This window comes from Aspergillus bombycis (genome assembly GCF_001792695.1).
Source record: "Aspergillus bombycis strain NRRL26010 chromosome Unknown contig00073, whole genome shotgun sequence".
NCBI classification, from domain to species: Eukaryota; Fungi; Ascomycota; class Eurotiomycetes; order Eurotiales; family Aspergillaceae; genus Aspergillus; species Aspergillus bombycis.
In genome coordinates, this window is record NW_019170075.1 from 161,970 (window position 1) to 188,120 (window position 26,151).

A 26,151-nucleotide genomic window follows, 5' to 3' on the forward strand; every position below is an offset into this window, starting at 1 on the left:
GCCCACTTTAACCTCGTGGTATCTGCTCCCTCGGCTGCCTCTCTTCTACTTGACTGGGCAATTCGCTTGAATTTGTCGCACTTTCATTTCAACCACTGGTCTCACTTGATCGATTCACAAGCTTAATTCCACCGTTGTCGCTTTTCAGATTCGTTGCGCTGGTTGGTTTGCCCATAATTCTCCAGTCCCTTTATAACCCCCGTCGCCTCAACGGGAGCAATCTGTGTCATTGACAATCCCACCTCGTAATTCATTCCTTTTGGCAGAGGTCACTCTTACCGATTACGTGACTGACTCAACCAAAAAGCGGAAAGCAGTCAATGTCCAGGGACAAAGGGTGTTCGCAGTGACCTTTTGAGGCCCCTACCTAGCAAGAGGATTTCGCCGACTACCCCTAGTGACGTCCTTCTAGAATCCCCTCATTTTCATTTTCGCTCACGCTGCAGGTAACGCCACTTGCCAAGCCGGTGTCTGTACGAGCGATCTTGACAGGGAAAGTAAAAGGATGTTATTAGACACAATGGTGGGTCAGGACCCGGCCACCAGCCCCAAAACCGAAGATCTAGCGAGTATTAGCGAGGTTCCCGGAGATATGTCTGGTGAGTGCTTGTTTCCGTGGTAATGGAAAACATCTGTTGCGGTTCCTGACCAGGCATCGTCAGCGCCGTCTACCAAGGAAAACACAAAGAAGGCCGAAACGAACGGCCAGGCCACGACGACGCAGAGCAACATCCCGCCACCCAAAACTGATAAGCCTCGGCCTCATGTTTGTACAACATGCGGCCGTTCATTTGCCCGGCTGGAGCATCTCAAACGACATGAGCGCTCGCATACTAAAGAGAAGCCATTTGAGTGCCCGGACTGTTCGCGCTGTTTTGCTCGTCGTGATCTACTCCTGAGACATCAGCAAAAGCTACACATGACCACCACTCCGTCGTCGCGACCCAGAAATGGCCGGAGAGAAAGCACGGGAGCCGCTGGGACAGGGACGAATCGTGTGCGCAAGAACTCCATTGTCAACACGTCCAGCACCATGCGCCCCAGAGCCAATACTATTAGTCATATTGATGGCACCTCTCTGGGACTGCCCAATGTCACCAACCCCTCGCCAGTGGCGCCCACCCACGGCCATGCCTACCATCCTAGTCTAGGCTCAGCACCGGTGGGGTCCAATCTGGATTATCGCGGGTTCAGCTCCGCCCATCCCCCGGTGAATGGCCTGACGAAGTTGGAAACCCATGGGCTACCGATGGATCTTTCGGGCGGGTTGCGTACGGCTCCGGTGTATGGTAGCTTCGATGTCAGCCTGGGAGATATGTTCATGGGTCACAGCACCATCAATCCGGCCCAACTGCACTTTGGCGGTTCGCCCCAAGGGTACGGAAACGATTCACCTTCGTCGCCGTATACCCAGGGTGCCCATCAGATGCCATCCACCGATCCTATGATGGAGGATGAATTCAGCTTTGATTGGATGAACGGATTCGATCCATCCATGCAGATGGGGAAAGGTAACGAGTCAGTAATTGACGAATCATCACCCTCGGCGATGAGTACCGGGAGCCAGAGTGGCATCAGTGAAGCCATGATGGACGGAGGGCACCGCTACTCCGTGTCGTCAGCGAGCTGGCACAACCCGTTTCCACCCCACACCGGACCGTCTTCCAATCAGTTCATTGACTACACATCTCCCACTTTTAATGATCTAGGAATTCCCCCGGAAACTGTTTCGCCCAAGTCTCTGATGGCGCAAAATCCGTTTGCTGAAAGTTATGCCACCCCTCCCTCCATGACCTCGGTGGGCCAGCCCATGGTAGGGGGACATTCCCAGAGTATGTTATCATCCTCTATGGCAACCAACGGAGACTCTCCTAATCCTTTCAACCTACCTTTCGCGAATAGTGCCCTACGAACTCACCATTCCTCAAGTTCAACCGATACCTTTACAGACTCCACCCGACAGGCTCTACTAGCCAGCATGGCCCAGCCCACCGGTTTCAACCACCGCAAATACTCTCAGCCAGCCAGCGGCATGCTTCACTGTCGTGACCTCTTCTCGCGCCCTTCCAGCTTCAACAGTTCCGGTCCCTTGCCCAGCACTCCCGATATGCAACGTTATATCTCAGCTTATATCACCTATTTTCACCCGCACATGCCCTTTCTCCATATCCCGACCCTCGACTTTCAAGCCCCTGAGTACACGAATAATTTACGAACCCCTAGCGGCCATCTTAATCTAAGTTCTACTGGTGTTGCCGGCGGCGGCGGCTGTTTGATCCTCTCCATGGCAGCCATCGGCGCGCTTTACGAATACGACACCGCGGCTTCCAAAGACCTCTTCGAAGCCGCTAAAAAGATGATCCAGCTTTATCTAGAAGAACGTCGAAAAGCAGACATGTCCGCCGCTTTTGGTCGGGCCAATTCTGTCCGAGACAACTCGGTCCACAACACTCCTCTTTGGTTGGTGCAGGCGATGCTTTTGAACGTCATTTACGGTCATACCTGTGGTGACAAAACCTCGGCCGACATCGCGAGTACGCACTGTGCAGCATTAGTCAGCCTTGCTCGAGCCGCAGAATTAACGCATCATCTAGATTCGAAGGATCTACCTCAGGATTATCTTAACGCCGGTCTCGGTGATAGAGATGGCTCTCCAGGCGCCAGTCCTGACTCTGAGGCCTGGGCCTCCTCCATGGGCCCACCGAAGGAACGAAAGGACTGGTTGGATTGGAAAATAGTCGAGGAACGGAAGCGCACTCTTTACGCCATCTTCACCCTCTCCTGCTTCCTGGTGTCCGCTTATAATCATGCTCCTGCTTTGACTAATTCTGAGATTCGCCTGGATCTTCCATGTGAGGAAGCCCTCTGGGCAGCAGAGTCGCCTCAGGAGTGGAGAAAGAAGGGCGGACACCTTGCATTCCAGAAAGGCATGTCTTTCCCTTCCGCTCTGACGACGCTTTTGACCGCCAGTCAACGGGAGCAAAGTCAATCGCAGACCCCCACCAGCAATAATACTACGTCAGAAGACCCGTCAAACAATGATCTCAAGCCCAGCACGTTTGGTTGCCTCGTGCTGATCTACGCTCTGCATAACTACATTTGGGAGACTCGTCAGCGACACATGGGCCGACAGTGGACTGCCCGGGAAACCGATGCCATGCAAGCACACATTGAGCCAGCTTTACGGGCGTGGCAGGCTGCTTGGGCGAGCAACCCTATCCACAGTTTGGAGCGGCCGAATCCGTTTGGCGCAGGCCCTCTTTCGGCAGATAGTATCCCATTACTAGACCTGGCTTATGTTCGGCTGTTCGTTAATCTAGGTCGCTGCAAAGAAGCTTTTTGGCAACGGGATTGGAATGCGATGTCGGATGAACTCGCGCGAGGGACTGACATCGTCAATCACGTGGAAGATATTCCTTCGGATGTGTTAGATCCATCGATCACGGAAAGCGTCTTTCAAATGGACAACCGTCGCGATTCAGTGGCAGACCTCGGGGTAGCGGACCTTGCAATATCCAAGACTCCTACGCAAGAGCATCCAATGCAGGCGACTCTCATGGGCGTACACCGTCCGGGCCAGTCAAAGCGCGAGAGGCATTTACGGAAAGCCGCTTTCTATGCAGCAGACTCAATCTCTATGTCAGACCGGCTCGGGAATACTTTCGCAGAATTTACATGCCGAGACTTGCCCATTCAATGCGCGATGTGTACTTTTGACTGTGCGCAAGTCCTTGCCGAGTGGATTACAACTGTGCAGGAGCGAGTGGGCCCCTACTTGGGGCTGCTAGGGCGTGACGAAATTGACCTGGTCCAAGCTTCGAATGTCATGTTGCTGGAAGAGGAGGATTGTAAGCTCTTAGAGAAGATCAAGGAGATACTCGCCAGTATTGAAACCAAAATGCAAGCGGAGGTACAAACCAGTGCGACTGTGTCTACCCTAAGTGTCTTACAACGGCTACCTAGCGTTGTGGAAGGTGGATATGGTTGTAAGATTCTGATTGCCACGGCAAGCCTTTTGGACAGGGCTGCTGTCTGGCCAGGTGAGTTCAATTTTTCCCCTTACGACTCGCGTGGCTCAGACCAAACTAACTGTCGGCCAGTCACAAAGCTCATGGCTCGATCTCTCGAAGCGCAAGCTATGCGACTGAAGGAGCGTGCTGAAAATTCGGCCATGAGAACGGATTAAATCAACCGGCTTGAGTGGCCCATCGTTCTTCTGCTCTCTGTTCTATTTACCTGCTGCTGAGGTTTCACAACCTTGTATCGGGTTACGTGGCCTTGTTCGCTTACTTTATTTCCCTCGTCTCCGTTTCAGCGCAGTAAGACGAAGTTGTCTTGATTCGGGAGCTGGTGGTTTCGTGCTGCTTAGACAAAATCTCATGTGATCATCTAGCATTCATATGAGTTGATTCTGTTACCCTAGCTTTTTGAGTTCGATTTGCGGTTTTCTATCCGGGCTCTTACCATGCATGTTCCTTATGACGCATACTCGACCGGTGTTCTACGATGGTTGATTTTGTGGAGTTTTGTTCTTGTTCGAGTGGGCGCTACGTCTCTTCTTCCCTTTCCTTTTTAATCATGTTTCCCCCCCTATGAGTGCATTCCATACATGCTGTTACGACAATATGTGAAGTGATATCCGAGCATATCATGCGAGGTGAAGTTACATGACTCTAACCGGTCAGTCGGGTTGTACACCGGTTTTGTACGACTCGATATCATCCCAGTTATCCTTACTGTGTGACAACGCTGGCTCTTCCTGGTGTCTGCCATGGACGACTGTTTCCTGTGTCACGCAACGTGCGGTTTATCTTGTGTTATTTTTTTTTTTTCCATTTTTACTGCGTTTCTGCCCGGCTGTGACGATTGAAATGCTATTTCCATGTATTTTGCACCATGTTCCACGAATGATTGAAACCACCAGGGCCACCCATGTGAGAAGTGAAGGACTGAGATGTTCACGATACCCAGGCTATTTTTGATGAGGTGATTTCACAGCATGAAAAAAGAAACCTAAAGTATGCTGGCGAATGCCTTGATCTATCCCATCCTTGTGCATATATAGCCATACATACATGATGTACATATTGAAACAAGTGCGTTCTGATATTTAAGTGGCCAATGCGAGTGACATACAGCTACACCTTGACTTCTCCCGCACAAGCGCACGACGCTATATTGAAATGGGTAATTATAGGCATACTGCCTGTTGAGTAGACTACTAGCAGCCATAACCAAGTACCCTCCTAACTACTATCAGATATCACCTCATGGTATCAAATCCTCCCCGTCACTTCCAGACCAACCCAACCTATCTTCTCATGAATAATCGTGGAACGCCAGTAAGCATCGGTAAGCCCTAAGCCCATGCAACCAAGATAATAGGACCTCTATCCTATACATAGTACACCGGGCTATATGCAACGACAATCATCAATGGGAAACCACTCATCTCTATAACGCCATTCTCTTCAAAAGAGAGAACGCTTAATACGTACCTGAACAGAGCAAAGCCAAAGTGTATATCAGTATTAAGTTGAGTTGCCACCGTTTCAAACTGGTACCAGGTGCTATGCTAAGTCAGACGCCACTGTGGTCCAAGGAACCTTTGGATAGACGTATCGGGGGCGTGAGTTATTCTTCTATAAACCGATAGGTATTCTGCATTACTATGTGAAGAATCAAGACAGAGAACTGAATGTACAAAAATATACTACAAATGTTGTCCTCGAGTGGCTAGTCAGCATGAGTGAAACCAAGACCGTCGAATAAGATCATAATCGTGACAATCAGTACCAAGCATAACCTAGATTATCCATCTACATTAAACAGCCAACTCAACCAGACTTTCTTTCATATTTACTTTTTGAAATGGTGGTGCAACGATAAAACAATATGTATGATATGATATCTATACAATGAGTCTCTCAAATGAGTATTTCCCAACAGCCTTGCGACGCAAATATCCAATCTCCCGATTACTCCTCGTTTGAACCTCACCCGTGGACTTCTTCACCTTCGTCTTGCTGACGTCCGTCGAAGCAGCCTTCAGCGACAACGGGAGCATCTTACCGCTTGCGTCGCCTTCGAAGCCTTCTTCCTCCGCGGAGCGGAAGACCATCACGTCTGCGCCGTTGAGTTTCTCGAAGCGCACCAGCGAGGACGCTGTTCGTCGCGGGCCTTGGGTTTCCGGGTCGCGGCAGATTTGGCGGATTTGGCAACGCTATCTGTGTACCGGAGGTATTCGCCGAGGACGCCTTTCAGGTAGGAGGCTTCTTCGACGCCGGCGAGGGCGGCGGAGATTTCGGATTTCATGTCTGCGATCAGGTCCATCTCGCGAGTTGGGGTGTCGTCGAAGGCGGTGGCGGAGATCCAGCCGGATGGGCCTACGGCGTCGACGGAGACGTTGAGGAGGTCTGTGATTGTGTTGAGGGTGAGGGAGGGGGTGGTTTGGTCGGGGCAGATCGGGGTGGGGGGGTTTTCGGTGAAGCGGGATGCGTACCCGCCTGTTGCGAGAGAGAGGCGGAGATGGTGGACCATGGCGATGATCTCGGTTCTGGAGAGGGTGGAGCAGATGGAGGTGGTGATCGTTGGGAGGGGGTGGATGTGGATCTTTTGGAGGGTGGTGTTTAGCCCGCGGAAGATGTCCTGGAGTGTGGCTTCGGGGTTCTGGATGGCCTCGGTGTTGTTCTCTTCGCCGGCGGTTATGGCGAGGGCTGTCTCTTCGAGGGTTGCGGAACGGGAGCGCGCCATGTTGAGGAAGAATTTGAGCGTGTAGGCTAATTCGTCAGAGCTGAGTGTGACAGGACCTTGGAGGATGTCGATGAGGCGCTTGAGGGTGGGGTCCGCATCCATGAGAGCTTGCACGAATGATCCAGTTGGCAATGCGGGCAGGATACGGGGCTTGAGTGATCGGCGTAGGGCAATCTCGACATTGTCGAGAGACAGCTGGCCCAGTTGAGTGAGCCATTGGCATGTGTGCTCCGGCCAGACGTCAATGGACAGCCGTGACGACGAAGAGACGGACAATTGGTCCTTGTTCACGGCATCCTTCAAGGAGAAGATGCAAGAGAGCAGGAACAGAATGACCTCTGGATTGACGTACTGTTTTGGCAGAGCATCGGAGTTACTAGCTTCGAAGTACGTCTGCACTGCACTGTCGAAGGCGTCGCCGTTTTGCGACTTCGAGGCCGCGCGCAGGTCAGTGACCAGTTTGTTCCACCGACTGACCTGCTCCTCTGAGGTGAGACCCAACGACGTAAATTGGTCGGTCCGTGGCTTCTTTGATGCCACATCCCACTGAGAGGCGGATGATCCAATACCGCGTCCAATAGCGTCAATCAGAAGACTGTCTCTCGACCGCTTCAGTGAAGAACCCGAAAGTGAATTGGACGAGCTCAGGTCGAACGCAAATAGGGTGTTTCCTTTGGTCGCTACAGCCATTCCCAGCTTTGAATAGTAACTAATGAACGTTGTCCGTGCCTTGGGGTTGTTACTTCCGTGAATGTCGTCAGTGGCGATGCTGCGCTGGATGGATTTGTATTGGGTATCGAACAATGCGACGATCGAATTCCCTGCACCAATGACGGACTGGGGAGATATGCGCATCAAGGAAGAAAAATTTTCGTTTTCGAGGATAAACTGCGAAGTCACTGTGGGCTTGTACTGAGAAAGATCGAAGTTGACAAATCCCTTGGCGAAGGACAGATTCAGCCCGGCCGATCCGGTATGGAAATCCCATTCCAAGCCGCTGCTTTCAAAGAACTCTTGTCCCTTGATATCTGGGATGTTGAAAGTCAGGAGATGCTTCAATTTCTGACTCTCGTCAAGACTCCTGCCCTGAGAAGGAATCTTAGCAGGTACGGAGAACATATGGACCTTGACGTCACTCAGTTTGATCTCTTTGGAACCAGTTGGATGCGAAACGAGCAACAGCACTGAAGGTTCATCCACGTTAGAGTCCACCAGATCCCCTAAAGCCAAAGCCGCAAGGTCCTGTCTTCTCTTGAACAGGGCCTTTTTGGCGTCTTCGAACTCAACGAGGAAGCATGCTTGAACAGTATGAGACGAAGAAATCTTTGCGAGCTCACTATGCTGGAGACTCCAGTGCTGGTTGTCCAGGTCCGCTGCTAGTCTCCGGACACGGCCGTCTTGGTGAACCGTCAAAATATCGTATGGGCTCTTGTCCTCCTCGCTAGACCCTGTCGGGACGATACCGATGAAAACTGTTGGACTACTGGAGTCTTTCACGGAGAAAGATGAGGAAGAGATGACAGGCGCGCTCGACCCGTTTCCACCGCTTTCTTCCACAAAGCACTTGATCTCTTTCTGAGGATTAACCGCAACATAGGTCTGTCTCTTCACAACCGATTTGTCCGAAAGCTTTCTGCGCACCGAGCATGGCTCACACGAGAACGAGGATTGCGGAGGGACAGCGTAGGAGGTTACCAGCTTCGGAGTTTGTATCTAATATCAAAGCGCTTAGTATGGATTACACAAGACGCAGCAAGCCGGTCAAGCCTACATTGTAGATGTTCACAGCCTCTCCATCGACTGCGACAGCAACTTCATATCTTTTGCGCTTTTTAGAGTCTGAGAGACTATAGACTTCGCCGGTATGGGTTTTGCCCTTGGATGCGTGCAAGGGGCGAGGCAATTGGGCCAAGACCGATGGCGGCTGCAGATCCATGACAGCAGATATCAATTTTTAACGTGCGCGACCGTTGCCGCTGAAATGCTGAGCAAGTGTAGCCTCAAAGAAATTCATTTTGATGCATCCTGAAAAATTTCCGGTCCTATGTTATTCCGCGGTTCCGATGCTAGGCCTAAAAAGGCTAGCTTTAAATTACAATATGCCTCCGTTACACTTAAGGTACAGTAAATGACGTACAGGCGGAGAGACTGACCGCGCGGGAATACGCGCTTCTTCGCGTTCTTTTGGTGCATTCAATCTCGTGCTTTAATTATGCCTATCTCAGTCTCAACTGTTGCACACTGGCCCCCATATACCTTTGATTTACTCAAGTCCCTACTACAATCTTTTCTAGCTTGCTTTTTATATTTACCCTGCATGTACAATTTGTTGTTCAATCTGACCGTTATCGGGCGATGAGCGTCAGCTCATCGAATTAACACGTCACCGTGATCTATGGCAATGGGACAGGAAGGGCAACGAGCAATCCACCCTTTTTTTCGAAGAGGTCAATTCCCTCCCCCATTACTATATTTCAATATACTCATACAGAATAGACTTGGGAATACCAGCCAACACCATCCCTCAGAGCATCCCCGGAGACGGTTTACTCCCTTCACATGACCTCCTTCACAATGGCAGCCCATTGTCCCTAAATAAGCAATCAACAAGCGAATATATTTCACCCTATCCCATATTCTATAAATTACCTTCCCCGGAACACAGACCCGTCGTGATGCTCGAACATGATCCCAATGCATCCCGCAGAAAAAGACGCAAGACTGATAAGCCCAACGATGCCAGTCACTTGGATGGTTCCATAGCCAACTACATCACGGCTAAAGAGCCCCCGTCAACTTCCAACGGTGAAAGCACTTCGGTTGATGGTATACCTACGCCCGCTGAAGATGATGGCCCTGATGTGACCGAAGCTGAAGCTAGCGCTCCCCCTTCAACTCCTTTACCCGAAGTCGCGGCTCCTCACGATAATTCTCTTTCAAAGGATGACTTTGCGCTGAATAAGGCGACACCTAGGAGGTCCCCAAGACAGAAAACTATCAAACTGAACCCTAACGGAAAGCTTCTAAGCTCGCCTGTCACGGATAAGTCGGACAAGTCCACAAGGAAGAAGGATAAGGGGCGCGGCAAATCAGGTTCTCAAAAAGAAGGGGGCAACAAGCATAAAGTCGTGATCATCAAATATTCCAACACAAATGACGCTGCAGAGAGCTTGGGGAAACGCATTGACGACATCATTAGTGGCCGGGCGAAACACACCCCTCCAGTTAAACAACAACCACCTATTTGTCCTGCAGCTAAAGACGAACCGGCGAAACCTACTCATCCATTCTTTTTAAAGAAGGCGACGCGCAAATCGGAATCATTGCAATCTCAGATTAACAACCAAGACTCTACAACGGTGGACAAGGAGGAGGAAGGAGTCACTATGGCCCCATTACCACCTCATAAACCTCCAACACCAAGCTTAGGTGTCATCAAGACAACCATATGCACCCCCTTTACACAGCGAGCTTCTAAGTTTCCAGAACCAATGCAACCGGTATGGCCTTCACGAGATTTTATCCATGTCCGTGGAAACCAAGCAGGACAACCTAATCTCCAGTATGTTTCGAATATGGATCGGAGGAAGTCCAAGATGGCTGCTATTAGCATTCAAGACAAAGAGAGCATACTCTCGCCGGAGATGCAAGGATTGTGTCAGGAGCCTGCCAAAATCTTACGGATACCTGAGAGGCATGTCGCTAGCGGAAATATCCTACAAAAAGCAATAGCCGAACAATTATCCCGGTCTACCTTGTCTAACCCAGAGAGCTACACTCTTAGTGACACATGCCATCCTGCTATTGCAAAACTATACACATCTATACCGAATTCGATGACTGCTTTTGACCGTGGGGAGTGTGACAGCTATCTCTGGACACAAAAGTATGCCCCGACCTCAGCTGGGCAAGTGCTCCAGACAACCAGGGAAGCTTCCATGCTACGAGATTGGCTGAGATTTCTTATGGTGTCTGCTGTTGACACCGGTAAAGTCTCCAAAGATGGAGAGGCCAAACGAAGCTTGGACAAAAAGAAACGGAAGAAGCGCAAGAAAACGGAGAATCTGGATGGATTTATCATTTCCAGTGCAGATGAGGCATCTGAAATGGGTGAGGTAGACGAATCAGAGGAAGATGAGTTAGCGGGTGGTGTAACAGTCTCGTCGAAGAGAACGCTTATTCGGTCTGGTGATCTGACTTTAGAAAAGGGACGTGTGTCCAATGCAATACTTCTAAGTGGCCCTTCTGGATCTGGAAAGACTGCATCCATTTATGCGGCCGCAAAGGAGCTTGATTTTGAGGTGTTCGAGATTAATCCGGGCAACCGCCGCAGTGCCAAGGACATTGTGGAACGCGTTGGTGATATGACTCGCAATCACCTCGTACATAACATGAATGGTAACGACGAGAAACCTAGCCGCGAAGCCTCCGATATTGATTCCCCGAAAGATGAGACCTTCGATCCCAAACAGAACAAACTGATGGGCTTCTTCAAGACCACGTCTGCCGGTGCTAGCAAGGAGCAAAAGGCTCAAAGACAAAACTCGGTAAAACAAACAGACCAGAAACGTTCCCGGAGTCAGAAACAATCTTTCATCCTTCTGGAGGAAGCGGACCTTCTCTTTGAGGAAGACAAGCAGTTTTGGTCGGGTGTATTGGCGCTAATCAATCAATCAAAACGTCCAATCATTATAACTTGTAATGATGAGAGTCGAATCCCACTTGGGGATATATCTTTTCATGCCATTCTCAGATACAGGGTCCCACCGCAGCACCTTGTCGTTGATTATTGTCTTCTGCTAGCTGCGAATGAGGGCCACATGCTGAAACGCGAGGCTATCAACGACCTTTTCCTAAGCACTGGCGGGGATCTACGTCGAACAATCACAGAACTGAACTTCTGGTGTCAAATGGCTATTGGTAGTGAAAAATCTGGTCTGGATTGGATGATTGACAGATGGCCCCGAGGTTCCGATATGGATCAGGACGGCTATCCGCTCCGGGTGATCAGCGTGAACTCGTACGAACCGTTCATGGGCTGGTTCAGCCGTGACATGCTGTTGGGTAAAGGATTAGACAGTGAGGTCGAATCGCAACAAGAAGCCTTTTCTTGGTGGGATCTCAGTCTACAAGATGCGGAAAGAATGTCAGACATGGATGTGGCGCATGTTACACCGGCCGCGTCAAACAAAGAACGGCTTGATAGACTGCAGTATCAGTCCAACCTCATGGATATGAGAAGTGCCCTCGACGTCCTAAGCCTTGATTGCTCACTTGATCTTAGATTGGTAAGTCTCTGTCATAAGCCACTTACCTTGCACCCATGTTGACTTCTAGGAGGATACTCTCGATACTTCTATACCTCCACTGCCGGAGAAGCAAAAAGCCAACTATATTGACGGTTATCCCTTATTACTTGCCGATGTCGTGCCCGATTACTCGTCATTGTCTAGGAGTATCGCAAGTACATTCGGGGTTTTGTTAGGCAGAGTTTTTCGACCATGTCGCGAACCCAACGTCGAATCATTACAAGCGAATAAAGTACTGAAAAACGTTACCAAACCCAGGTTCACGAATTCCCAGCAGGCAGAATTAACTAGAGCCTTTGAGCCAGTCATGAGAGCAAAATATATATTCCCTCTCCCAACAGGACGGCTAAGTCCATCGTTCGAAAATGGATTACGGCCTATTAGTGAAGACCTCGGCCCGTACGTGCGTGCGATTATCGCCTTTGATCTTCGTCTCGAGCAGTATCGGATGCAACTCAGCGGATTACTCTCCCAGAATGGACACGGTTCGAAGAGGGCGCGAACAACAAGGGCGAGTCGCGCGGCACTTGAAGGTGGCAGCAAAGCCGAAACACGAAAGGAACGATGGTTTCCTCCTGATGCCAATCCCACGCTTATTCTCGCCACAGGTGGGCAAGATTGGCAGGATCTATTAGTACAGAATGGCCATTTCGTGGTTTCATATGCGGAACCTGGCAGAGAATGCAATGACCATGCAGCAGGAGAGAGTTCCAGCGAGGGTGGAGTTTGATGTATAGATACCCAATGGAATCGGTCCATTACAGAACTTACGATATGAGAAATGTACAGTATTTATCAAGCACTGGATATATGATTTAATAGAACCTGGCAGTTTTTGAGAGGGAAATAAAACACGAAAGAAAAACAACAATAATAAAAATAAAAATACACTAATCACGGAACAATAGCAAACAAATAAACTACCCTAATCCTGGAGAGTGCCGTGGACAGGTGGTGGCCCAAAGTTGCTTAGTGCCATCAGTGGACCATCCGCCAAACAAACAGCTTCTCCGCCTCTCCTCACTTCCAAGAACTGACTGCTGCAGCTTCATCTCATGGCTCTTGCTCCAGAAAGTGCCATTCAAGGAAAAGCCGGTCTTTTTCTCGATCTAATGTGTTTCTATTATCAGATTTAATTGCTATCCCTGCTCAACTGCGCAATCGGACCTCGGTATTGGGGTTGTTACTAGTGTAGGCTAGCTGTTGTTTGGTCCCATCACATCATCACCCACCTTATCTCTCCCGCCTCCGACTGAACTCCGCTGCATAACGGGATACCGTTGGATCAACGCCTCCTCTTTTCGCCGGCGCTTCCCCTCATAAAAGCTCCTTCCCTCCATGTCCTTGTTCGGCACATCACCCGAGGACTCCTCGGCAGGTAATTCGGCACATAGGTCCAAGTCTTCGCTCTTCGCCGACGAACCCTCTCTTGGTACTGGTAGCAATGCCAACCTGGGCTCTTCCTCCCTCTTCGCCGACGATGACGACCTGGGCTCTGGCTCGCCGTGGAATAGCAATACCAACAAGAGAACGGCTAGGCATAAGCTCGTGAAAACCTTGCTATCGGATTCGGATGCCCCCGAGAGTTATATCGATGCCTACGACCTGATCCTCAGTACTGGCGATCGCGTTGGTGCCGGTATTGGACTGACTTCAGTCAGGGAAATTCTGTCCGGCAGCGGGATAAGTGCCTCTGACCAAGGAAAAATTTTCAATATTGTTGTTTCTGGTGATATCGATAGTGCAAATGGGTTAGGACGTGGCGAGTTCAACGTTCTTCTGGCACTCGTGGGCCTTGCGCAAGAAGGGGAAGATCTTACATTGGATGCGGTTGATGATAGGCGCCAGAGTAAAGATATATTCAACTCTCGTGTATTACTTATATTCTAACCTAATTTAACTGCAGAGCTCCCCGCGCCGAGAAGCTTATACCTTGATGCGTTGCGCGCAAAGCAAGAATCCGGCACCCCTGCGCCGTCGCAGGAGCGGCCGATTACTCCACCTCTCCCTGCGTCACCCCAGCAAGCACCCAACTCAGCTCACTCACGGCGATCACGACGAGAATCGATGGCAGGTTTGGAGTCCGACCCTTGGGGTAGTCCAGAGTTGCATCGCGGACATGCCCACGCACAACTCGAATCCGACCATCCAGTGTTGAATGGCTATGGTAGTGTTCGGTCCGCTACTAATGCTTGGTCTAGTAGAGTTGGTGAGGACAACAACCCCAATGAAATCTCGAACAGAAACCGCGAGAATGGCCAAACAGATACTGGGCCATCCCACGGCTCAGGATTTGGGTGGGGGGGAAGTTTTGGCAATACACCGAGTGATGGTGGGCTTGGAGGAACAGCCCCGGCTGGCCTTGGAAGCTTTGGCCCTCCTAGTAGTGATCATAGCGACCCGAATCCCCGTCGCGGTCACTGGGGATAGGTAGGGTAGCAAGCCCGCCGGTAGAAGAACTCGTGGCAGTAACGCTACTCCCGGAGAAGGAAGGGGTGTTCATGTTCCAGCATCGCAATTACGAGGTCAAGTCCGCTCGTAGAGGGAGCACAGTGGTACGGCGATACAGTGATTTCGTCTGGCTGTTGGACTGTCTCCAAAAAAGGTATCCGTTCCGACAGCTTCCTCTTCTTCCACCAAAGAGACTTTCAGGTATGTCAAAGCAAAAGCTTCCTAAAACAAGCTTACTCACCTTTTTCCGCAAATCTAAGTCAATGGCACTCACCTTGCAGCGGATTCCAATGCATTTCTCGAAAAGCGTCGCCGTGGACTCGTTCGATTTACCAATTCCCTTGTTCGACACCCGGTCCTTAGCCAGGAGCAACTCGTGATCATGTTCCTGACTGTTCCTACTGTAAGTGTAATTAAAGCGTCAAAGGAGGGTTACAGTGTACGACTAATAGTGGCCCGATACTAGGAACTGTCCGTGTGGCGGAAGCAAGCCACGATTTCGGTGCAAGATGAATTTACTGGCCGAGCCCTTCCCCCTGATCTGGAAGACTCCTTACCTTCTACACTTCCGGACACATTCGAGACCGTCAGGGGCGGCGTCAAGAGGTCTGCAGAAATTTATATCAACCTGTGCACATTACTTGAGCGTCTGGCCAAGCGCAATGAAGGCCTTGCGGCTGATCACCTGCGGTTCTCGCTTGCCCTTCAATCCCTCACGGAGGTGACTCGAGACACGTACGCGATTGATACCAACGACGTTCCTTTACTTAATGAGGGTATCAAAGCTACTGCCAATCATCTCTCAACTAGTCAAAGCTTATTGGAGGATGAAGCACGTGCCTGGGAAGAGGGCGTGTTGGAGGACCTGAAGCGCCAGCGAGACTGTCTAGTCAGTGTGCGGGAAATGTTCGACCGCCGAGACCGTTACGCGCGGAACAATATTCCCCAACTGGAGCGGCGCATCGAGAGCAACGAGCGGAAGCTACAAGATTTGAGAAGCCGACCTCAAGGTACCGTCAAGCCCGGAGAGATTGAGAAGGTCGAGGATGCAATCATCAAGGTACGCAGGTCTTCCACGCCTTATTTTACCATCATCTACTGACGTCGTGTTTGTTGGACCTACAGGACAAAGAGTCGATTGTACAACAACATGCGCGCGGTGTTTTCATCAAAGAATGCATTCGCGATGAAATAGCATATTTTCAGCAGAGCCAGTACCATATTAGCCGACTTCACCAGGACTGGAGTCAGGAGCGGGTCAAGTATGCCGAGCTGCAGGCAGATAATTGGCGGTCATTGAGTGACCAGGTCGAAGGCATGCCCTTGGGTGACTGAGAAGGATATGTTTGTACCAATGCAGGAGGCCGGTCTAGACATTTTTGACTTTTTTGTAGTGTCGTGTCTAGTATGTGTATAAGTTTATTTTTCCCTGTGCCGCCGTCGCCGACGATTGTGCGGGGAAGAGTACGGGATGCTTTTAGCCTGATGTTTCTGAAGCGGTCTTTTTGCGATGTATCTTGTCTCGCTTACTGCGTTGTTCTTGTTTGAAGTCTCTTCGAGGTCCTTCGGGACCATCAGGATTGATATCTTTAATTTGGAACGTGGTTGGGCTGTTTGTTGGGAGTGAGAAACATGACCCGATACATCATTAAGATTGACTGCACTGGGTAGAATAGAATCTGACAGATCCCACAACACCGTTGAGTGGGATTAATGTACTCCAAGCCAGAGTTCATAGAGGCATGCACGATGCATAGCGTGTGACTCCTCGGCAAATCTCTTCCGGCCATAGCAGGCCAACACGAGTTGTCGGCGGGTGAGAGTGTGACTGGCGTCTCCACTGCGGAGTCGGTTCTTTTTTCGTGCCAACCAATCCAGACATTAGGATATGCCCTTGGCAGCCTTGCAAGGCTGGGCACGGGAGCTTCCATCATCCTAGGTCCCCAATTTATTAGGATTAATTTGAGCCGGGAAGGATAAGACGCTCAGTCGCCCATGGATGGGGGCGGATATCGTGAGATTACGAAAAAAGAAAGATCCATGAATGGGCATTCTGCACATAAATGTCTCGAGATCGAAGAACCGACCTTCCTGCAGGTGGCACAGTACTGTAAATATGCTTAGCGTGGGACCTCACAGATCTTGTCACGGTGAGCGCCATGTGGTCGGCTCTGGAGTGAGTTGAGGGAGGAAGAGAATGACGAGGAGCTGCAGAGCTATGCAGTAGATAGGTCTCGATTCTCGACACTAGTGTCAATTTTCCTTCGTTGACCAAATTCTGGGACCTGTAACACGTACTACTAGTACTTCCTGATAATAACTTATACCTGAGGTATCCATGGATTGTACCGGGGGTCGTGGTAGTTCCTACTCCGTATATAGTCGGGAATCCTGCCGTTCTCAGTCAGGTACAGGAGATAAGAACTTACAGTTGGGGAAAACATACGTAATTCACCAGCTGCGATCGGGCACGGTGCTAGTGGTATTGTGGGTATAATACCGGTAATCTTTCCAGCCTGGTGGAGTGTGTCCGCCCGCCAAGACCAAAAATTGTTCGCTCCGCGAATGAGCCGGTGGGCCCGTGACTTGCCAATCCCCGCCAGTATCTCCTCTCAGCCGCGGATCTGATTTGCTTTCTGCCCTGCAATCTTCGCCGCCCCAGAGCAGAGGATCTGCCCACGCTTTCCAGAACTGAGCGCAGTATTACATACCGAAGACACTACCTCCTCCTCCAGATCAAATCAAGCGCCAGGATGATGGTCTTGGCCTGGGTCTCAGTCTTGGTCTTTGTTTCTTGAATTTTCTCTTCCTCGTTTCTCTGGAGTGCCCAGAGTCTTGTCCTGCCTCTGGTCATTTCTTGTCTTCGCTTGTCCTTCGCTTGTCTCTTTCTTGTCTTTTCTTGTCCCGTTTCTTTTCTCTCGGTATCTGTTCCTTCTATTCTGCTCCCTTTTTGTTCCCTCCAGAAGGCATCTCCTGGTTGGTACACCCCATTTGGAGTGTATATCCCATACACATACTACTAGTTCTGTTCAGCCGGAATAGCAGTTACCCAATCTGGTAAGTCTCTGCCCTCTCCAATCAAACGTTTTCTTTCTTCCCTACACTTGGCACTCGAATCAACTCTGGTTCCTACCTATCTCCGCCCCTTTTTTTTCCCTCTTAATCTTCTATTTTCCTGTTCGATCTTATATTCCCCAGTTCTGTGTTTTTCTGCCAATCGCATAGATTCGCTCAATTAAGCATTTTTACCCTTACAGGACGCAGCAAGGGAAGGCACGTTGGGAGAAAAAAGTGTCCGCCCTGCTTTCGCCCGCCTCATCCGTCATCGTTTCGGACTTAACACCCCTCCCCGAGTTATGCCGAGAGCGTCGGATTCACCATCTCACGAGGCGCATTTCTATTGACTGAATACCTCGCGGTCCGATCAGTCGGAGAACCTTTGCGATAGTTCCTTTTTACATAGTAATTAAAAAGGAACACCGGGGAAGCCACGAAGACAGCCAAGGGTCGCGGAAGCACACACAGACGACGGTCGCTGTCGCGGTCCCCGGACACCTTCCAACATCATGGCGTGGGATCATTTGGATATTGATAAGCCGCATCTGGCTTACATGATCCTGGGCGGTTTCACCGGCCTGTTCATGCTTTGCTCTCTCTTCGTGAAGGAGAAGCTGTACATTGGTGAAGCAACAGTCGCTACTCTTTGCGGGATCATCTTCGGGCCACACGCGGCTAATCTCTTCAATCCCCACGAATGGGGAAATATTGATAAGATCACTCTTGAGTGCTCTCGTATCGTTTTGGTCGTACAATGTTTTGCCGTCGGTGTCGAATTGCCTAAATCATACATGAACCGTCATTGGAAGTCCGTCTTCTTACTGCTCGTGCCGGTCATGACTTGGGGCTGGCTTATTACCAGCTTGTTCATCTGGTGGATGGTTCCTCCCCTCAGCTGGCTAGAGAGTCTTGTGTGCGCCGCTTGTGTGACAGCCACAGATCCCGTGCTGGCGTCTTCGGTCGTTGGTAAAGGTAAATTCGCCAAGCGTGTGCCTAAGCATTTGCGAGACCTGTTGTCAGCTGAGTCTGGCTGCAACGACGGTATGGCTTTTCCGTTCATCTACCTATCCTTCTACATTTTACGTTACCGCCCAGACGCGGGCAAAGTGTCTCTTAACTGGTTCTGTGTCACAATCTTATACGAGTGTATCTTTGGCGCCGTCTACGGTTTCCTCATTGGTTATTTCGCCCGTCATGCGATCAAATTTGCCGAACGCAAACAGCTGATTGACCGTGAAAGCTTTCTCGTCTTCTACTTCGTGCTGGCGGTCTTTTGCGCCGGCTCTGGTAGCTTGTTGGGTATGGACGACCTTTTGATAGGTTTCGCGGCAGGTGTTGGCTTCAGTAATGATGGGTGGTTCACGGAGAAAACCGAAGAGTCTCACGTATCCAACGTTATTGACCTTCTACTGAACTTGGCATACTTCGTGTACTTTGGATCCATTATCCCCTGGGAAATGTACAATGCACCAGAGCTCGGTCTTGTCCCATGGAGGCTTGTTGTGATTGCCATCTTGGTCATCTTTTTCCGCCGAATTCCCATCATGTTAATCCTAAAACCAATCATACCGGATGTGAAAACTTGGCGTGAGGCCCTCTTCGCCGGTCATTTCGGGCCCATTGGTGTCGGTGCCATCTTCGCCGCCATCTTGGCTCGAGCTGAATTAGAAACGGACAGCACGCAGCCCCTAACGGAGGCGGAGCTACCGAAAGCGGGTATGGCCGATTATTACATCGTCCAACTCATCTGGCCCATCACAACTTTCATGGTCATCTCGTCCATCTTAGTCCATGGTTCGTCGATTGCGGTGTTCACGCTCGGAAAGCGCATCAACACTCTGACCATCACTCTGTCTTACACCACCGCAAATGATGAGGGTCCATCCTGGATGAATCGTTTGCCTCGTGTGCAATCTATAGCCAAAGGCTCCATGTCCTTCCGGAAACCGGATGATACAGATGCATCTTCGAATGAACAGGAGTATCCCCCTGGTACTCTTCCCCCCATCGGTGTTCCTGGAAATTTCCTGCGTCGGGTCCGGGACGAAGATACGGAGTCACCTACCGGTAGGACGTCAAGTCGGAGACCCCGCAGACGCCGTCGACATGCTTCTGGAGCGGGCGGCCCTATCAGTCAGTCAGCGATTGCTCCTCAACGGCCTGTGGAAAGTGAAGACGCAGAGGAGGAAGAGGTGCGCGACAAAATTGAACGGGAAAGCTCGCCACCGTCCAAGGAACGAGATCAGTTCGGGCGAGAGCCAATTGTGGAGGCTTACCTGGAAGGCCATCATATGATCATTGAAGATGAAGAAGGAAATGTTCTGAAGACAGAAGATGTTAGTCATATATCACCCGAGGAGCAACAGCGACACATCGAAGCACAGCGTGACAGGCTGCTGCAAGAGAAGTCGGGAGAGTTTGCCAAGTCCCGGAGCCAGCCACACGCAAGGTCAGAGGGGGAGGAAGTCAAAGAAGCTATAGAAGAGAAGACCGGCCACCCTCTTGAAAAGGTTCGCAAGCGGTTTGGCCAGTGGATTGGACTCGGAAAGGGTCGCGCCCAAGAGGCGGACGACCAAGAAGTCGAGGAGCCTCCGGAGACAAAGCAGCAGGCTGCGGCTGCCACTGCTGACAAGAAACCTAAGGGCAAGTCTCGCTCAGCTCATGCATATCAGTTCGGTAACACCATCATCGTCGAGGACGAGGATGGAGAGGTGATCAAGAAGTACTCTATTCCTTCAACCGATAAACCAGAGACAGGAGCGCCTGTCCGGCGTGGATTGACCCGCATGGGAACCTGGTTCGGCATGGACGGTGAAGGAGAGCCGTCGCAGGCAGAGAAGAAGACAGCGGATGATGACTGGCTAGCGGACGACGGTCTTCGATTCACCGTGGCCGACGATGACAGCATTGGTAAGAAGGGCGTTAGCCACAAGGGTCGCAGAATGAACAAGCATGAATTCGTCCAGCAACTCCGTAATCTTGGTCCCAGAGCGCGTCGCGATCTGGTGGAAGAGACAGATGCACCCCAACGTGTTAAGGAGGTCGCCCGGGACGAAGCTCGGGGTGTGGAGCGCCAGGAGTCTCTTGCTGGCGATTCTGCCCGAGACACACAACATCAAAAAGCAACACCTGCCCGACCTGCATCTGTTTCGAGCAGCGAGTCAAGCAACGGGTCTGATATAGGGGTGCCTGGTGACAACATTGCTGCTTCATTGGCCCGGTTCACCCGTGGCACGGCTGCAGAGGAGCGTCGCAGTACTCTCGACCCTTCCACTGGTCCTCGCTCACGCAGAGACTCTGAAGATGACGGCACTGAGCGTGTGCCTCCGGCTCAACTTCGAGAAGCAGCTGGTCTGTCGCGTCCACCTCAGCAAGATGACGACGATGCGGGAGAGACACCTGCAGAACGCCGTCGTCGTCTCGCCGCTCTTGGTGAACTCAACTCGGACGATTCCGATGAATCGGATGCCGTGGTGGAATCTGATAGCGAGGACAACACGGGGTTCCGTCGTGTCGGCAGCAAAGTCCAGTTCGTAGAAGGGACGAAGGCCTCCGATAGTGGAACTGGAAGTAACTCCAACCAAGGGAACGGTTCGAGTTCCTCGAGCTCCGCGCATCAGCGCTCAATCTCATGGGGAGGAGAGAAAGGCCGGGAGGCTTAAAGAAATCTGAACAGCTCACACCCCCACAAAAAAATGAAAAGAAAAAAGAAATTCAAACACGAGCCATGCATAGGGCTAATGATTCTTTCAAGGCAAGAAAAGCAAAAAAAAAAAATAACATAAAAGAAATTGAGAAGAGGGCGGTGGGAAGCGGAAAATTGCGGTGTGACAAGAAAGCCAAATTAGAAACGAGACAAGAGACAGAAGCAGAAGCAAAGCAAAAACCCTGCGGTCTGAGAACAACCACAAGTTAGATTCCAGGGTTTATCATATCGTCGTCTGGGTGGCTGATCAGCCGTCCCCTTTTTTTATATTTCTTTCTGCATTCTTGAGCGCCTGTTGCATGTGTTATGCATGTCTTCTCATGTTGTGTATAGAGCTTTCTAATTCAGTGTAACTTAATTATTCTACTAGTATTTTCTTTCTGGTTTCATTTGTTCCCAAGTGTAATTATTTGTTTGGCCGATATCCAATTATATCGTTTTATTTTCGTGATCTTCTTTGATTATTGTCACTTGTCACACAAGGGCGGCTGCGGCTCTATTTTTAACCCCGGGTATATACAGCTTGGACACTGGCTCATTTGACGCTGTTTCTTGACTCGGTTTCGTATAGCATTTTCTAGATAGTATGCCATCGCGTATAGATAATCATATCATAGTCATCTTCATAGAGAAGGAATATAAATATCGACATATATATGTAGAAGAACTCCGCTGTTTCCTTCAACAGAAGTGGATTCCGACCATGTTCCCGGTCAAATATAGTATTGTTTCATATATGATAGGATATAATATGGTAGAGTATGATAATACATCAAGAAGTCCATGCATGCACCTTGTTTGTTCGTGAAACAAGAAGATTGATCACAAGGATCCAAAGAGGTGAAGAAAGAAGAGATCAAAAACGCTAATAGAAAGCCACAGGTGACATGAGGTGAATATGTGAATGGAAGAGATAGAGTTAAAATTTATCCAGAGAAAAGAAGTGTGAAAGAAGTGAAGATGAATATAGGACCCAAACACAAGAGTAAAGTAGAACCAGATTACCACGCTCAAGTCTTTTGCTTTTTCCGATCCTCAATTGCCCAAACACCGACACAAACACCAAACACCCTATGAACTAAAGATTTCAGGCCAAAGGAGCAATTAAGGTACCGAAAGATGAGAAGAAGAAGGTAAAGTGTGAAAACGTGATCGCTTGGAAAGGGGGTATCTCAAGCAACATATAGTAATGTCACGAATCTTGTTCAGAGCTGACGCTGCAGCGGGGAGATATGTCCCACAAGACTCATACCAGACTGATCATAGCACTCCGCCGGGTAAATTGATCTGTGCTTGCCTGCTTTCAAACCCAGCACTGGTAGGCACAGGATTGACTGGCGGATAGCTGTTTTCCACGGGGTGTTGGAGTTGTTTTCGCAACATGAACATCGGTTTCCGTCCCTCCTTTTCCAGCTGCTTGAAGAGAATGAGCGGCTTCTCATCCAAGCCCAAACAACGTTCCTGGTCGCCATACACAATATACAGTGCATATTGCTTCCAGTCGGCATTGATGTTGTACTTCTTCAAGGCAGCAGGAAGAACCTTATAGCAGGGATCCTCCATGGAGACACGGAACGACTTGAATATTTCCACGCTTGGTGGGTCATTGCCATTACCGGCTCTGGAATCTGATCGGGTCGGGATGTCGGGACGATTTGGTTGTGTTGGGGTAGGATTCAAACGTTCACGGGTTTGCGTTGCCGAGGCGTCGTCGTGGTGGTCGTAGGGACTGCGGCTAGTGTTGGGGGTGGGCTGATATGATCGAGACCCCAAAGTCTGCGCGGCGGTATAGTGGACACCTGGAGAGGTGGGAGACGGGATCCCCGGGGACAGCTGCGACTTTCCATTCGTGTAGAGTGCCGATGAGGGGTCTAACACGCCATTGTCGTGATACATACGGCCTTCATGAATTGAGGGTGGGATATGAGTGGGGGAATTGTTCTTGGGGGTGGTGCCCCCTGTGTGAAGTCTTTTGGAGATTTGTCGAGAAAGGGTAGCTGAGCGCTCCAGGAGAGTGATGCCGGAAGGCGACACCAGCGTCTGCTGACTATCGTGGTATCCGTCTGGGCCCGAACTGGCCATGGACGTGGGAGGGGGCAACGGCTGCGAACGGTCCTTGGCCATCTTGAAAACCGGCAGAAGCTCTTCTCTCAACCGACGATAGTCCTCCGCCATGCGACGCAGCTCGGACTCGACGGTGACGATTCGTTCATCTCGCAACCGAATGGATTGGATCAGCCGTGCGACATCTTCCTGTGACGCAGTTTCATTCATACTTTGGTCCGCCGCTGTCGATACAAATGATGATTAGCAAAGCGGAACTGGTAGCCGTCCAACACGACTTCCCACAAGGGAGTGGACATACAAAGAGGAATATAATGGTCTGCATCCAACGGTATATCTTGTTTCACCTTCGTTTCATAGACACTCTTGAGAATCGTTAATCGATGCCCCACGCTAGCGATCCCCATTTCCTTCAACTCATCATGTTTCAGAGCAATAAGCGCTTCCCCCACGATCTCGTTTTCTGCCAGACATCAGTGGACGGTTCTTCCCCCATTCCTCTTTCCAGGGAGTCGAACTCACCGAGGAAAGATTGACAATATTGACGGAGACCGAGGGCGGCAAGAAAGTGTGCACATTCCTCGGCTGTCCATTCGGTGATGATGGTTCTGGGGGATTTGGGGTGTTCGTCGGCATTTGCAAACGTGGTCGGGGTCTGCTCGGAAGAGGGGAAGTCGGATTCAGAGGGAGACGCCTCAGAATCGGTGGCCAGGTGGGGGGAAGTGATGACACTGCGCTCGTACTCGTCGTCTGCATCGGAGTCGGCGTGGTAGGACGTGTGGAGAGACATGGTGAAGGCGAGTGGTTGCTCGAGGAAAGGACCGACACGACACAACGAAGGGGTCGGAGGGGACGTCGGCCCGGTGGGGAGGCAGAGACGAAGACGGAGGGTGGGGGGGGGGTTGGAGAAGAAGACGACGACAATATATTCAGCAGTGGGATAATGAGTCTTGAGATCGATGATTCACGGTCGCAATCGAGACCAAGATCAAATAGGCAGCTGAAGAAGTCTCAGCCAAGAGAGCGTGCCACATGGACGGGACGAATGGCGGTTACGGGCGGCTGGGGAGGAAGATATCGAGATAGCGCCGAGCAGTTTGTCAAAGGACCGAAACCAATCCTCGAATACCGGAGACCAAACAAAAAAGAAACCCCCAACTTATATGCACAAGAAAGAAAAAAACACAAAAAGAAAAAAAAAAAGAGCCAGAAAGGAAGAGAAGAACAAAAGACGGGGAAAGAGGGAGTTGAAAAGGTCGTGACGGAGATTCGTTCGTCGTTAGGCCAGCAATGCAATGAGAGAAGATGATGGGGACTAAAATCAGAGCGGGGAAGCTTTGAGTTGCTTTGGGGGCAAGAACTGATCCTCTCCTGAATAGGAAGATTAGGGCACGAGAGGGTGCAAGAGGCCGAAGGGGAACAAACACACGCAATAGTGTTAAGTGAACAAGAACCACCACCACAACAACAAGGATAATGAATGAACGAAGAGAGATATAGAGAGAGCGAGAAAAATAAAAAATATAAAAATAAATAAATAAATAAAAATAAAAAATCACCCCGGGCCGGTAAATCCAAAAAAGAAAAGAAAGAAGGGAATGGAAAGGGAAATCCGAAGTCTTCTTGCTGGAGGAGGAGCTCTTTTTGAGTTTGGCAACAGACCAGAAGCGTCTTCTAAACTTGGATCGCCGCACGTGATGCCGGTCTGGACTCTGGTTATCCACCTTTTCCAATCAATGTTGATTGATGGTGATTATTTTGTAAATACTAAATAGACTATATTGTATTCTCACGATCCTTTTTCTATTTTCTTCTCGATGTCCGATCAATCCACGTACATGATGGGTTAGCCACTTTCCCTGTATCCAACCAAGACCAGATATACATGAATCACTAGATACACTTGACTCTATAGTACTAGTTACTATTGATTTTAAGAAACATTCCTGTCTCAATCCGGCGTAGGGTTATATTTAATTTTTCGATATCTTTTTCTTTTTTTTCTTTTTTTCTTTTTCCCATTCGGTATACATCAGAAGACTATATCAGAAGACTATAGCCAGGGGATATGCAATGAAATGACACATGCCCAGTCCACCTCGAGCAACATAATTCTAATGCTACCATTAATCTACCCATACAAAATGTATTGGTGGACAATCTCGCATCCTTGCATTTGGATCTTCCCCAGCCGTATCCTATCCGTCCTACGGCACCGGTCCGCCTCGTAAGGGACGCTGGTTCAATTCGATCTCTATTCCTACTTTGTCCAGATGATTGACATTCCACACTTTCTATTTATCCACTGGCCAGAGAGTCCCCTTCCCCCCCCCCTTCCCTCCATGATTAACCGGGTGTGTATCGAACGAACAGAATCATAACCTTCCGGGTACGCTCCAGAACAGGCGAGTGAAGAAAATATGATAGACTAAAAAAACCACAATAATTGATAGTTCCACCCCATATCAATATCGGCCCATACTCAGGGGCAGATGTTTAAAAAGCACAAGAAAGAGAAAAAATAAATTTCTTAGCCGAGATCATCGATCTAATCAATTCATCGACCGAATCAGGGAAGAGAAGACACAAAAATATATATATATATATATTGTTCAGGAGAAAGCGCCAGCCAAAACCCACAGGGCAAAAGCGACCGATTTTCCTGCAGATAATGGAATGGACGACTGAGAAAGAAAAGAGACTGCTGTCAAAATCCAATAGCGTCGGAGCGCCTAACGCTTTTGGCGGCTGGGAGGGTCCGAATGCTCCGCTGTCAGAATCCACCGTGAAAACTAATCATACCAAAAAAAA

At 49.9% G+C, this 26,151-nt stretch overlaps 6 protein-coding genes across 6 annotated transcripts; 4 read left to right on the top strand and 2 right to left on the bottom strand.

The window, feature by feature from the left end:
- Nucleotides 1–505: 505 nt before the first annotated feature.
- On the top strand, nt 506–4,186 carry amdX (putative C2H2 transcription factor (AmdX); the record flags this gene model as incomplete). Its single annotated transcript, XM_022535798.1, has 3 exons — nt 506–599; nt 663–4,040; nt 4,101–4,186. 3 exons carry the CDS (start codon nt 506–508, stop codon nt 4,184–4,186), a joined length of 3,558 nt encoding a protein of 1,185 aa, XP_022386974.1.
- A 1,934-nt stretch (nt 4,187–6,120) lies between these two features.
- ABOM_008670 (uncharacterized protein) lies at nt 6,121–8,689 on the bottom strand (the record flags this gene model as incomplete). The annotated part of the gene is made up of 2 exons (XM_022535799.1): nt 6,121–8,466; nt 8,525–8,689. 2 exons carry the CDS (start codon nt 8,687–8,689, stop codon nt 6,121–6,123), a joined length of 2,511 nt encoding a protein of 836 aa, XP_022387017.1.
- A 739-nt stretch (nt 8,690–9,428) lies between these two features.
- ABOM_008671 (uncharacterized protein) lies at nt 9,429–12,792 on the top strand (the record flags this gene model as incomplete). The annotated part of the gene is made up of 2 exons (XM_022535800.1): nt 9,429–12,041; nt 12,091–12,792. The coding sequence occupies 2 exons, from the start codon at nt 9,429–9,431 to the stop codon at nt 12,790–12,792; spliced, it is 3,315 nt and encodes a 1,104-aa protein (XP_022387020.1).
- Nucleotides 12,793–13,400: 608 nt separating this feature from the next.
- On the top strand, nt 13,401–15,848 carry mvp1 (sorting nexin Mvp1; the record flags this gene model as incomplete). The annotated part of the gene is made up of 6 exons (XM_022535801.1): nt 13,401–13,911; nt 13,969–14,478; nt 14,532–14,714; nt 14,774–14,916; nt 14,980–15,573; nt 15,639–15,848. 6 exons carry the CDS (start codon nt 13,401–13,403, stop codon nt 15,846–15,848), a joined length of 2,151 nt encoding a protein of 716 aa, XP_022386985.1.
- Nucleotides 15,849–18,079: 2,231 nt separating this feature from the next.
- On the top strand, nt 18,080–21,232 carry ABOM_008673 (Na+/H+ antiporter Nha1; the record flags this gene model as incomplete). The annotated part of the gene is made up of 1 exon (XM_022535802.1): nt 18,080–21,232. The coding sequence occupies one exon, from the start codon at nt 18,080–18,082 to the stop codon at nt 21,230–21,232; it is 3,153 nt and encodes a 1,050-aa protein (XP_022387018.1).
- Nucleotides 21,233–22,536: 1,304 nt separating this feature from the next.
- ABOM_008674 (adaptor protein STE50) lies at nt 22,537–24,130 on the bottom strand (the record flags this gene model as incomplete). The annotated part of the gene is made up of 3 exons (XM_022535803.1): nt 22,537–23,564; nt 23,642–23,803; nt 23,863–24,130. 3 exons carry the CDS (start codon nt 24,128–24,130, stop codon nt 22,537–22,539), a joined length of 1,458 nt encoding a protein of 485 aa, XP_022387019.1.
- Between the last annotated feature and the right edge of the window lie 2,021 nt (nt 24,131–26,151).